This window comes from Megalops cyprinoides, chromosome 23, assembly GCF_013368585.1.
Source record: "Megalops cyprinoides isolate fMegCyp1 chromosome 23, fMegCyp1.pri, whole genome shotgun sequence".
Taxonomy (NCBI): domain Eukaryota; kingdom Metazoa; phylum Chordata; class Actinopteri; order Elopiformes; family Megalopidae; genus Megalops; species Megalops cyprinoides.
The window spans coordinates 17329903-17343345 of NC_050605.1; the positions used below are offsets into that span (position 1 = coordinate 17329903).

Sequence of the window (13443 nt, forward strand, 5' to 3'; positions counted from 1 at the left end):
ATGCCGGGCCTGGCGAGGAAGCGATATTCAGATTACCGCAAATATGTGCGCGCGCTCGCCTTTCGTTTATTAGCCTAGCAGACTCCCGACTCGCTGAGCTCATGTTTTCATATGCCTTCATCATCCATTCATGCTGCTGGATGGGTTACTGACGCCATTCAGGTCAAGCCCCTCGCAAAAGCACACCACAGCGGTGCCTCAGCCACAAGTTCAACTTGTACGCAGCAAGGCACTTTTCCTAACCGCTATGCCACACTAGCTGTGTACCCATACAGTACCCACAATGCACTGGGACACTGCTCTGGTACATGCATCCCTCTGCCTCGCCCTCATCCTCCAGCCCCAGACTCCCAAATTTGGCAGGAGGAGGAGCGTGATTAATGAAAGGACGTCTGGTTTGAGCCCCTGTGTCGTCTCGGGGGCGTCTCACTTCCACCCCGCCTCTCCTTCCCCAGACCCCCTGGGTCTCAGGTCTGGGCAGCCTCGGTAAAAGCAGGTCATTGTCTCTCCTCGCCGCCCTGCGGCCCTGAGACACACCTCGTTGTTTTGTGTACCATGTATGGTGTATTGTGATGTCACTGGACTTCGGAATGTGCAGTTCGTTCTAACCCAGAGCGGGACTCTGAATGCTGTTTATGAGGCCCTCAGAACTCCAGAAGTTATGAACAAGTGGCCAAGACAAGCCTCATAAGAAAAATAATTACATGACACGTTAGCATGGCAGTCACTTGTATTCGTGGCAACTTACATCTTACACATGCATTGACACAGACGTATGCAGAGCGTTTGAGGGTCCAGCAGCATTGCCCCACCTGGGCGTTAGACATGCAGCTCTCTAGTTCCAGGTATGGTTCTGTGGCTCAGACATTCACACCCTGTCCTGGTTTGGCAGTGTGTGGGTGGTGTGTCTGGCTCCTGGGCACGGCGGTGGTTTTCCAGCCAGTATATGAGCACCACCCATTGTTTGGGTTTGAGTCACCACATCCTCACCCGGAGATATAAGACACCTGAGTCAGGAATTCTCTCCTTGCATTTAAAGTGAATGGAGTATTCATGAGATGTTAATATTAAGTACCAAGAAGCTCATCCAACATGCATTGTGGTTTTAACAAACCTGTTTCCTGATGGCAGCTCAGTCTGCTTCATGATACCCTATCTCAGCATCTTCTAGCGTTGCACTTTTACCCTAGAGCTGTGTCATGCTGTCTGGAATCATTTCTGTGGGAAGCAGATGCATCCAGACTACAGGAATAACGACACTGTTTTCTCATGCTGTAAAATCTGTCTCTATACAAACAAACGGAAAAGCGCTTGCTTAACACGCTTATCAGGAAATCGTACCCGTTCCTGCTAACGTTTGCTTTCTCAGTGAAACGATATTCACTTGACCTTTGACCCCGGGTCGGTGTGTCAGGGGGCCGAGGTGGAAACGGACACGGAGGCTGCAGACTCCTTGGGGGGGGCAGGGGGGGGGGGGATTTGTGCGCTGGGTTCCATTTCAGGACTGAAAAGTTGAATAGTGTAGTGTTTCCCCCCCAGGCCCTGCGGTCACCCTGATGGGGGCCCAGCATGCAGGCTCTCTACAGCTAGCTGCCCTTGGACTCCCGGTCACTTCTCCTCCTCGGACACCCAGAGTGGCCACGCTGTCCTGGGCTTACCCTCCTGTTGTTCTCTCACAGCACCGGGCTGCAGGGTGAAACTACAGCACGCGGTCTAAGACTAGAACACGCAGTCCTGGTCCTTCCTAACCCGCCCGTCCATTCTCCGTAGGACGAGGTGATCGTAATCTGAGCTGCTGTGAAATATCGCTCACTTCCTCCCCTCGGTAAGTAAGGCTGCGCGCCGTTGAGGTATGAGTGCAGGCTGCGTGCAAGCTTCGGCTTCGATCCGCAGGTCCGATCCGCAGGTGCCCCGGAACGGTCACGGAGGGGTCGTCAGCAGGTGTTTTGGTGTACTGACGTTTCCTAGGTAACCCTGCTGTTAAAGCGGTTTGTGCGTGATGTGAGGACCCCTCGTTCGAGAGCCACAGCCTGGTTCTGGTGCTCTGGTGCTCTGGTGCTCTGGTGCTCTGGTGCTCTGGTGCTCTGGTGCTCTGGTGCTCTGGTGTTCTGTGGCCCTGCACGGCTTGTACACGCGTGCACACACTCTCAGCTCAAGCGTGAAGCACACATTGTTAAAATCAGATGTGCTAATCCATTTCCTGGACATCCCCAGGGGGTATTAGAAGGGGGGGTAGGTGGGTTGCACCTCAGTACGTTGGGTTATACTGGAATTTGTCTTGAGGGAATGGAGCTTATACAAAGCTGTTCGTGACTAAGGAAGCAAGTCATATGGGTGGGTGCTGAGCTCCGGTGTGTGGTCGGGCTACGCGCCACACACAAGCCCTGAATGTATCCCTGACAGCTCACCCTGTATATGCTCTGTGTGTGTGTGTGTGTGTGTGTGTGTGTGTGTGTGTGTGTGTGTGTGTGTGTCTGTTTCCTGGTCAGAGGGGGGTGTGGGGCTTTGAGGTGCCTGTGGCGGGATGATGGCACGCCATTAACCCCTCGGTCCCCCCCCACTCCGTCGCCACGCGGAGAGGGTGCCGGGGATCAGCTTTTCATGTTACTAATTGGAGTGTGCGAGCCGGCACTGTTAAAGTGCTCCCCGGGGGCTCCCTCTCCCTCTCTCCCCATCTCTGTCTCTCTCTCTCTTTCCGTTTTGTTATTATTAGGCATATCAGCCAGTGCTAGTAAACAACCTGCAAATCTGAATTAGAGACCTGTGAGTGATGAAGCATGAGTCCCCCCCCCACCCCCCACCCCCCACCCCCTGCCTCGCTGTCTGCCTCTCCATCCCTCTCTCCCCTTCTCCTGCATTCTCTCCATCCCTCCGAGCTCCCTCCTCCATTGTGCGTTCCTTGTGTTCTGCTTGGTTTGCCACACGACCGTGCGGAGAACAGAAATGGAGGTGGGGCGGTGGCGGCGGCGGTGGGGGACCACCGTGAAGATTGAGGCGCACAAAGGCCCTGGCAACAACCTTGAGGTGGAAATTAATAATGATAAAAATAATTACTCCCGCTCCCCCCACACACACACGCGCACACGCACTCTTCCCTCCCCTCCCGTCGCCCACCCCTCTCCGCCCTAGTTTCTGTAATGGAGAGAGATGGCCCCCGGTCCCCCTCTCTGTGTCTGCGTGGAGGGTAATGAGGGGTGAATGGCAGCAGACAGAAGTGTGCCGGTGTAATGGGGCTTACACTGGAGACGGGGGACGGCGGGAGTTTGGGAGAGGTGCGCCTCTCCTCAGACGGGCTGAGCCGTGCCGGGGCTCCGTGTGTGTGTGTGTGTGTGTGTGTGTGTGTGTGTGTGTGTGTTCCTGCGCTTTGTGCGAGGGGCTTGCTCTCTGCTGCGGTGTGTGCGGTGTGTGTTTGGTGCCGGTGTGCAGTGAACGCTGTTGGTCTCTCCCTTCCCCCAGATTTCCTCCCTGGTCACTCTGCAGCTGTTGAGTCAAGTGAGCCACGACGACCAGCTCGACTCCCCCAAGTACAAGTGTGCCGTCTCTCTGGACTTCATCCGGGCCATCGCCAGGTGAAGCACAATTTACAATTTCACACACGCACACACACACACGCGCGCGCGCACGCACGCGCACACACACACACTCTCGCTCTCTCACTGTGTCACATGCAGAAATACACACACACTCAAACTCCTACTGTCATTCTCACTCTTCCTCTCTCTGCCTCTCACACTCTCTCACACACACACACACACACACACACACACACACACACTCACACTCTCAGGAGCAAGTGGCAGAGGCTAAGAGCAGGAGCGCATGTACATCTACTGCAAGAAAGCCGAATGTTGGCTGCTGAGCCTGTGTGTGTGTATGTGTGTGTATGTGTGTGTCTCACACAATGAACACTGCTCTCTGAGTGGCTGGCAGAGAGCAGTCACAGCACAGCACCGACCGTCTGTTCCACACGCCCCCCCACAGCACACACCTGCTCACACCGTGGGCTGGGGGCGCCGGGTATACACACAAACACAGATACCCATTTACCCACAATTTCAGACACAGGAACATACAACTGTGCACTGTGTGTGCCTGTGATCAGAGTTATTATCATTCGCACTACAGACTTCAAACAGTTCATATACAGAGACATAAAAAAAGACATCTACACACCTGTACAGAGCACCTGTTACACCAGAACTCATACGCACTCATATATCTGATACATTCAACCAATCAATGGCCATGACCACATATATGTTCAGACCCTTTACTTCTTCACAGGCTGTGCGGTCCATGTAATCCAATGAGAACACACGCATAAACAAATGCACGCGTGGTCTCTGGCGCACACGCGCACACGGCCACTCTCGCATACATACACGTGGTCACGCATGCACAGGCATGTGTGTTCTGGCACACGTCGTCACTCTCTCTCACACACACACACACACACACACACACACACACACATATGCATGGTCTCGCACACATGCACACATCCACAAATCTGAACAAAAATCTGGATCTCACAGATGTGGCCATATAAAAAAAAAAAATAATACTGTACCTTTTCCCTCAGCCATCCACAATACCAGTTGCTCTCACTGCCACACTCTCATGCACTCACTGCCATACTCCTTCCGCCGCACGCACACACACACACACGCACACACACACTGCCCTGCTTCTTCTCTCGGTTTAACACTGCTGTCTTCCCCTGCTGGCTCTCACACACATTGAGTAATGAATCTAATTGCTCTCTTTCGTACAGTTGCACACTTTCTCACATATCTACCTCGCGTGCGTTTCTCACCTTTGTTACCAGCCCTGTGTGTGTGCTGGATTCTGGCAGACCAGCAGCGGCCTGCATCTCATGCATTTTCACACAGCCGACGCGCATCAGATCCAAAACCCATTGTAAAACAAAGCGCTTAATCCTCTCTCTGAGCTGCGGCTGCGGCGACTTCCCGAAGTCCGACAGCGGAGGTGGCGTCGCTGCAGGTGGCTGTGTTAATGACATGAAGATATCAAAGCCCAGCACATTGAGCCCCGGTCCCGGCGCTGCACTTTCGCAGGCAATCTCCAGCGACTTAACAGCCGAGAGTAATTAAAGAGGCTTAATTGAGCAAGTAACGAGCCGAGCGACCGACCCGCGAGAGGGGGAGAGTGTCCCGCGGAAGAGCGCAGAGGAGGTCTAAAAAACTGCTAACCCAGGACATGAATGAAGAGCAGGAGTCCAATTACTGGCCAGAGAGCGGTGCTTCATTTGCTTTCCAGAGAGCAACACTCTGATTACTGACCAGAGAACAGTCCTCTAGTTTCTGACCAGGAAACAGCACTCCAGTTACTGACCAGAGACTCGCACTCCGAATACTGACCAGGCAACGATGTTTCTGTTACTGGGAGAGAAAGGCACTCCAGTTACTGACCGGAGAATCGCACTCCGAATACTGACCAGGCAACGATGTTTCTGTTACTGGGAGAGAAAGGCACTCCAGTTACTGACCGGAGAATCGCACTCCGAATACTGACCAGGCAACGATGTTTCTGTTACTGGGAGAGAAGGGCACTCCAGTTACTGACCGGAGAATCGCACTCCGAATACTGACCAGGCAACGATGTTTCTGTTACTGGGAGAGAAAGGCACTCCAGTTACTGACCGGAGAATCGCACTCCGAATACTGACCAGGCAACGATGTTTCTGTTACTGGGAGAGAAGGGCACTCCAGTTACTGACCGGAGAATCGCACTCCGAATACTGACCAGGCAACGATGTTTCTGTTACTGGGAGAGAAAGGCACTCCAGTTCCTGACCCGAGAATCGCACTCCGAATACTGACCAGGCAACGATGTTTCTGTTACTGGGAGAGAAAGGCACTCCAGTTACCGACCGGAGAATCGCACTCCGCATACTGACCAGGCAACGATGTTTCTGTTCCTGGGAGAAAAAGGCACACCAATTAATGACTAGAGAATGGGGCTCCAATCACTGACCAGAGAACATTGCTCTGATTATTGACAGTACTCCAGTGTCAGACCAGATGACAGCACTCCAGTTATGGACTGAACACAGAACAGCGCTCCAGTAGCAAACGAAGCAGAACGGCTGTCCGTTTAGGTGAACGGACTGATCTGAGAACGTAGTTCTACTAACTGACCAGGATGCGGCTCTACGGTCTGTCAGCAGAGCATCCTGTTTGTCTGACCTTGAGAAAGCACCTTCAGAAGCCAGTCAAAACAGGAGAGGCGGGCCTCCCAATGGCCAGGGGAGAGATGTGTTATTAATGAAGGCCTGCTGCAGTTGTGGGGTGGAGGGCTTCATTCATGCAGGAGATATAGCTCTGTATAGGGGGTGAGAATAGAAGCAGGGGGGTTTCTTTAGGGTGGGGGGTGGGGGGGGGGGGGTTGTGAAGAGGACTGAAATTGTTCAGGGACCCACATCTGGCTGTGTTGTGAGAGGGTGAGAAAGGGGAGGGATGTGCGACCGTGTGACCTCTGGAGCAGCCAGTGGAGGTCATTGTGTCCTTACCACTGACACACAGCATAGTTCACCTGGTGTTGTCTGAAGGGAAGACCCGCTATGATCTGCACAGGCAAATTGGCATATTCACACATCACCCATATTACTTCAATCCGTAATTGCGGTGTTATGTGGAGTTAGTATGTGTGGACAGGTGGTCTGAATGGCATATTGTAGGCAGATGATGGATGTGTGTGCGTTTCAGCCCAAGTCCTGCTGCTCCTGGTCATGGAATACAAAAGCCTCCTGTGGGATTCTGCCAGTTGGAGAATAACGCCTGAACTCACTCCAAAAAACATGCAGCCAGAGATACAGTGCAGATAGGCAGGTGTGCGTGTCAGGATTTGATACAAGTGATGACCCTGTTGTCTGTGAGCTGACTGCCTGAGTGGAGATGTTTTCGGGGTTAGCCAGAGACCGTGAAACTGCTCCTGCTTCAGAACGGTGTTCGTTCCTCACAAAGAGAGGGAGACTCGTACAGATGCATCAGAGACAGAGACTCGCAGAGATACCTCAGAGAGAAACTCGGAGATGCAGTACATCGGACAGAGAGGGACTTGCACAGATGTACCAGAGTGAAGGAGACTTGTAGAGATATGTCAGAGAGAGAGAGAGAGAGCAAGAGAGAGAGAGAGAGAGAGAGAGAGAGAGACTGACTCCCACTTGATAGACTGCAGACAGGTCAGGAAATTTCATCAGTCTCCTGACTGGAAGTGACATGCTTTTAGAGTATCACTAGAGGGCAGTTTGTTCCTTTACCTGTATAATCTGAATATTTGGAATTTCTCAGTATTTAAATGGGAGGATTTTTCTGATTTCTGGCAGAAGGGTGATACCGCTGATAAACATACCTGTACATGTGTATAAGTGTCCCATGCCTGAACAGAACAGCACTCTCTGTCTCTTAAGTGTTGACATCTCAGAGTTTGAGCTCAAGGTGAAAGCCTGCTGGAAGGCAGTGGAGTGAATCCCCACCTGGCCACGCACTGTAAATAAATGATTGTGCAGGACTGACCGCTCTTCCTGTTTTCCCTCCCTTCTTATAGGACGGTGGGCTTCGACATTGTGCGCTACCTGTATGACTTCCTGTGAGCCCGCCCCTGTGAAGCCGCGCCGCGAGAGGGGAGAGTACCGTTTGGACACTGAGGTGAAGCCACGGCCCGGGAGGTGCGGGCTGTCTGAGAGCGCTGACATCAGCCTCCCTCCCAGAGGGCTCACACCCTGAAGGGCAGGGCTGTGTGTCGATGCTTGTCTGCTGCTGGGTGAGGGAGACATGGCGTCATCTCGATGAAACGCTGTCTGGGGCGTCAGAACGCGCTCCCCTCCATCCCACTTCCCTTCCCTCTCGCCGAAGGATCCGCAGTGACACAGAGACCACACCGAGCGTGCATACAGTACGCTGCAACACACACCCTCCAGCCGGGCCAACAGGAGAAGGTGCTTTGTGAGCTGGACTTTTTTTGTATGTGTAAACAATAAAAATGGCTGCTTGTTTGTAAAAAGTGAGTGGATTGGTATGGTGATTGTGGGAGGGGTTTTGGTGCAAAACACTTTTTTTTTTCAGGCCACAAGGAAATATACAGGAAACCCTCTGAAGTTTTGTTTGAAGGAATCTGCTTAAACACACAGCACCCAGTCAAGGTTTCATGGAGGTTCAGTCCATCATCCAGAGAATCTCAGTCTGTCAGGCACCCGACTCCCCTGCAAGTCAGCATGCCCTGCAGTACTGGTGTCCTGTGACGACTCACTCTTCTGCAATGCATCTCTCTTGCAGTGTCCCCGTGACCATGGTGCTGCCGAAATTATGTCTCTTAACATCGGGAGCCTGCATTGTCAGAGGTAGTGTACCTTAAGAGCAGCTCCTTAACAGGACAATAAAGCAGAGAGCCGAAACCCCTAACAGCCGTCTATATCTGTGCACACGTGTAAGCCTGGAGCCAGATCACGGCACAAAGAATTCCAGGTAAAGAGGTGATTGTGCAACTTCTTTCTTAATTCTTCATTTTCTGCTCTAAAATCGCCAGGACACTGCAGGGTGATGAAGAACTGACCATGGCAGCCAAGTGGCATCTTGTGATCACAGCCATCTTGTAGCGCGTGAGCTGTTTTATTTATCTATTTTTGAGTTTGAGAGGGAAAGAGGCTTGGCCCATCCCAGCTGCTGTATTCTCGGCGATGTGTTTAGATGCCCTCACAGTTCCGCAAGTGCATCCGAAGTTCACGCACTCCAGTTTTTTTCCGCATGCCTTAAACAAGAAATGAAGGGTCCTAGAGGGTGCTGAAGAAGAAAACTGTAAGGAAGTTTGTTTTTGGTTTATACTGGTAGATGGCAACATGCCCACTTTATTTAAAAAAAAAAGGGCTGTGGCGTAAGTTTAATTTCAAAAGTGTGTGTGTGTGAGTGTGTGTGTATGTGTGTGAGAGAGAGAGAGAGCGAGAGAGAGATGGGATGCTGGTGTCCGGTGTCTCTGTCACACGCTTCAGTGTGTTGGAATTGGGGGGGTGTGTGACGATGTGTCTGAAAAAAATGAAGGGACACACCCTCCCCCCATAAACTACAGCGACGGCTGTGGGTGTTTTTAATATTTCACGCCAGAGGAAGTCCTTACTGACCCTTTCCCCTGCTTTTTTTGAACTGTGTTGCTTTATGCAAACTCTGATTAAGCCCACCGGGCCCTGGGACAGGGGCGGGTGCTCTCCGTGTTCCTCTCCACATGGCTTTATGTGTTATTCGAGGGAAGGAGGTGGAGGGATTTGAGAGCGAGGTGTTGCTGGGGAGGGGAAGGGAGAGGAGAGGAGAGGAGAGAGAGGGGAAAGCTGTTTTCCAGCACACTGACAGACAGAGAGAGACAGATGGAGTGAGCGCGTGAAGAGAAGGAGGGGAGGGATGCAAGTCACATGCTGTTTGTGTGGGCTCCAGAGACCCGGAGAGGGACCGAGCCATCGTTCGGGGAGAGGGAGAAGGGGAGAAAACATTATTATCGCCTCAGACTGGCACCGTAGCGCCGAGTTAATTCAGAGCAGGAGGGAGAGAGACGGGCCGCACGGGCCCGGCACAGAAAGTTGGAATACGGGATGGAAAAACCATAAAGAAGAGACAGGGAAGGAAAAAAAAAAAAAAAAAGGGAAAAACATAATCATAAAATTGGGCACAATGATACTGTAGAGAAATGGCAGAGAGGATGGGAGGAAGGGACAGAGAGGAGAGGAGGGGGGGGGGGGGGTGGCAGTTTCGCCAAGCGATAGAAAAGACCGTGAGGAAGAGGGAGGAGGTGTGACGCTCTGGAGCCTGAGAGAGAGAGAGAGAAATTGCCTCGGGTTGGGGGGGGGGTTAGAAAGAAAAAGACAAAGAAGGAGGGAATGAACAAGAGGACCATGAAAGCCATGTAGGAAAGGAGGAAGAAACTAAAAGGGAAAAATGAGTGAAAGGAAAGGAAAAGGTAGAGGGGAATGTGTGTGTGTGTGTGGGGGGGTTGGAGGGGAGGGATAAAACCAGGGATAAAGAGAGGGAGTGATAGACGGAGAGAAAAGAGGGAGGGGAGAGGGATGAGAGGAGGGAGGCCGTCTCTGAGCCTTATGCACGTGTGGAGCTGGTGTCACAGAGAGAGGGTGGGAGGAGAGAGAGAGAGAGAGGGAGAGAGAGAGGGAGAGGGAGAGGGAGGGGGGTGAGGTATTTAAGCACAGAGCAGGACAGCGCAGGCAAGCTCTCAACTCCCAGCGAGTGAAGGGAGGAGGACTGGAGCAGAAAGTAGCAGCCCGTTTGGCCACAGACACGCGCACCCTCACGCCACTCTGACACCTTCCCTCGCTCCGCTCGCCAACTCCACACCTGGACTCCTAGTTTCTGTTGGAACTGTACCCGCCGGCCGGCCCTCCCCCCCCCTCTCCAGCACCCCTCCCTCTGTCGTCTCTCTCTCTCACACACACTCGCTCGCTTCCCTGGCTCCCGGCGGGATGGCGCGGGCCTCTCTCGGGGCCGCCCTGAGCTGCGCCCTGCTGGCCCTGGCGCTGGGCAGCGGCATGGATTTGGGGACCCCCCCGGCGGGGTTCTACCCCCGCTTCAACCCCTTCTTCTTCCTGTGCACCCACCACGGGGACCTGGAGGGGGGCAGTGTGGCGGAAGGGGGGGGCGAGGTGCTCCTCACGCTGCAGATCGCGGGGAACCCCACCGCCTACACCCCCGGACAGGAGTACCAGGGTGAGTGCACCCCCGTAATTTCGCCTGTGTGCATGCTGCTGTGTGACACCTCCGTATTATCTGCCTTTGTGATTTATTTTTTTTTCCCTTATTTTGGTTGTGTGTCAGTGTGACTCATCCAGTTAAAAGTGTCTTGGAGCTCATCCTAAACTCTGATTGATCGCAGCTCTGCCGCGCCGTCGCCCTGTTGCTCTCTCTCTCTCGGCAGAAGTGTTTCGGGGCGCCTTGCGCTCCCCGCCTCGCTCCCTTCAGCTAGCAGCAGGGGAAGGCGCAACCTGCTGAGCGCCCATTTGCACATTAGCGGTTGCAACCCGCGCAAAAACCTCTGCCATGTGATCTTGTTTTCGTAATTGTCCTTAAACGGCACTAGTTGAGGATGAAAGCAGTTATCGCGGTGCGTTTGGGCGGCGTTCCCGTGCCGGCGACGGCGTGGAGCGGGTTTTGCGCGGCTCGTCCTCAGCTGGTGTGAACGCGTGTTTATGTAACGGCGGTAAGTGCTGGGTCCCGGCTCTGCGCTGCGCTCCGGTAGCCGCTGCCGTTGCGCTCTGATCCGCGTGCTCCGCGTGTGGGCGGTTTATCCCGAGGACAGAACTGAGAGGAAAAAAAAAAAAAAACCTTGCTCTCTTTCCCGGTGGAGTTTGTGCGAGGCGCTCCGCAGCAGACAGAAATAAAACCGAGAGATCAGAAAATAACGACTGCGGTGGGTGAAAGGAGAAAAACGAAACAAACAGAAAGAAACAACAAAAACGCATAAAGAAGAGAACGCCACACCACTCACACACAGCGGTGTGGGCTTCTCTTGGATGCACTTCTGTTCTTTTGTGCTGGAAGTCGCTATGGATAAGAGTGTCTGGTAAATGCATGTAGTGTAATGAGCTCTCCCGTGCTCATGCACCTGGTCTGGGACAGTGGGGTGTCAAAACAGGGCCTCAGTGCACCCACATGGTAACCTCCCGCCAGCGTGAGTTGAGGAACTCTCGCTGTCCGGGGTGCCTGACACCAAAGGCAGTGAACCAGGGAGATGAAGGGGGGGGGGGCATTCACATTCCTAAAATGCTGTCGCGTTATACATGCTCATATTTTCCATTGTAATTAAAAGGCGCCTGCAATCTGCTAACCTCCCTCAATTATGCCCGTCACCCGTAATGCCACACCAGGCACTTTGCGGTTTGCTGCCTTGTTTGTGAGCGCTACGCTCGGACTGCACTCCCCCAACCTTGTGGTGACAATAGAATCCCTTTTTCGAATTTGAGGGAGATAAGACCTGGAGACAGAGAGAGGGAGAGAGAGAGAGCGAGAGAGAGGGAGAGGGGTGGGAGAGCGAGACGGGGAGTGGGGTAGTGGGCTCGGTGGATTTTTTGGATTGCCGTCTCTGTGCTTTGAGTCCCCGCTGAAGTACCTTTTAAGCAGCATTAGCAGGGAGTGGAGAGCTCCGCTCTGATTGCTGGAAGAGAGGTCGGAGCCAGGGCTTGCGATGGAAATGTCAGAATGGTGTGCCTGCTTCACTTTTCCTTCCCCTTTGCTTTGGGGTTGTTCTATCCTCTCCTTGCTTGCTGAGGGTGGAGAGGAGGGACGGAGGGAGAGGAAGACAGTGAGGAAGAGAGAAGGGGTGATGGTCATGAGTGGGAGCTGGGCGTAAAATCCTGGGGTGTTTGCACTGAACAGCAGTCTCTTTGGGAAAGTGTGTGCATTGGAAAGTGCTGTGTGCTGATCACACACACGCACACGCACACACACGCACGCACAGATCTGATCTCACACATCTTCAGCTGTACATGCACCTGTGTGTACACACGACAGACACTGAAGCAATTGCTAGAGACTGTGCAAAATATCCTACACACAGACATAGGCAAAGATACCCACAACCACTGTTCCACTGTGCATGAGTGCCAGACCATGAGCAGCTACTGTTCCAGTCTGCTAGTCTCTCCGCCTGTCAGCGTGAGTGATGTAGTGGTGTACACTCTGCCAGTGTATGTGCGCGTGTTCTTTGTGCTGTAGTGTGTGTGAGTGACATGGTGTTCTCTCCTCTACAGCGTGTGTGCTGTGGTGCTCTTGCTGTCATTGTGTGAGTGCTGTGGTATTCTCTGTGTGCTGTGTGTGCTGTGCTCTCTGTGCTGCAGTGTGTGAGTGTGTGCTGTGCTCTCTGTGTGCTGTGTGTGCTGTGCTCTCTGTGTGCTGTGTGTGCTGTGCTCTCTGTGCTGCTGTGTGAGTGTGTGCTGTGCTGCAGTGTGTGAGTGTGTGCTGTGCTCTCTGTGCTGCAGTGTGTGAGTGTGTGCTGTGCTCTCTGTGTGCTGTGTGTGCTGTGCTCTCTGTGTGCTGTGTGTGCTGTGCTCTCTGTGCTGCTGTGTGAGTGTGTGCTGTGCTGCAGTGTGTGAGTGTGTGCTGTGCTCTCTGTGCTGCAGTGTGTGAGTGTGTGCTGTGCTCTCTGTGCTGCAGTGTGTGAGTGTGTGCTGTGCTCTCTGTGCTGCAGTGTGTGAGTGTGTGCTGTGCTCTCTGTGCTGCAGTGTGTGAGTGTGTGCTGTGCTCTCTGTGCTGCAGTGTGTGAGTGTGTGCTGTGCTCTCTTTGCTGTGGTGCTCTCTGTGTGCTGTGCTCTCTGTGCTGCAGTGTGTGAGCGATGTGGTGCTCTTTGCTGTGGTGCTCTCTGTGTGCTGTGCTCTCTGTGCTGCTGTGTGTGAGTGTGTGCTGTGCTCCCTGTGCTGCTGTGTGTGAGTGTGT

General features: G+C 53.2%; 2 protein-coding genes across 3 annotated transcripts in view; both read left to right on the forward strand.

Annotated features, from left to right (window-relative positions):
• orc5 (origin recognition complex, subunit 5) overlaps nucleotides 1-7638 on the forward strand; it is a 33418-nt gene extending 25780 nt beyond the window's left edge. The window contains exons 13-14 of the mRNA XM_036518531.1: nucleotides 3457-3569; nucleotides 7570-7638. Of these exons, the coding sequence (XP_036374424.1) occupies nucleotides 3457-3569; nucleotides 7570-7615 (159 nt within the window). The 3' untranslated portion in view covers nucleotides 7616-7638. The remainder of the gene's footprint in view (nucleotides 1-3456; nucleotides 3570-7569) is intronic.
• A 2551-nt stretch (nucleotides 7639-10189) lies between these two features.
• reln (reelin) overlaps nucleotides 10190-13443 on the forward strand; it is a 128949-nt gene continuing 125695 nt past the window's right edge. For both annotated transcript variants that reach the window (XM_036517514.1, XM_036517513.1), the window contains exon 1: nucleotides 10190-10721. In XM_036517514.1, the coding sequence (XP_036373407.1) occupies nucleotides 10478-10721 (244 nt within the window). In that variant the 5' untranslated portion in view covers nucleotides 10190-10477. The remainder of the gene's footprint in view (nucleotides 10722-13443) is intronic.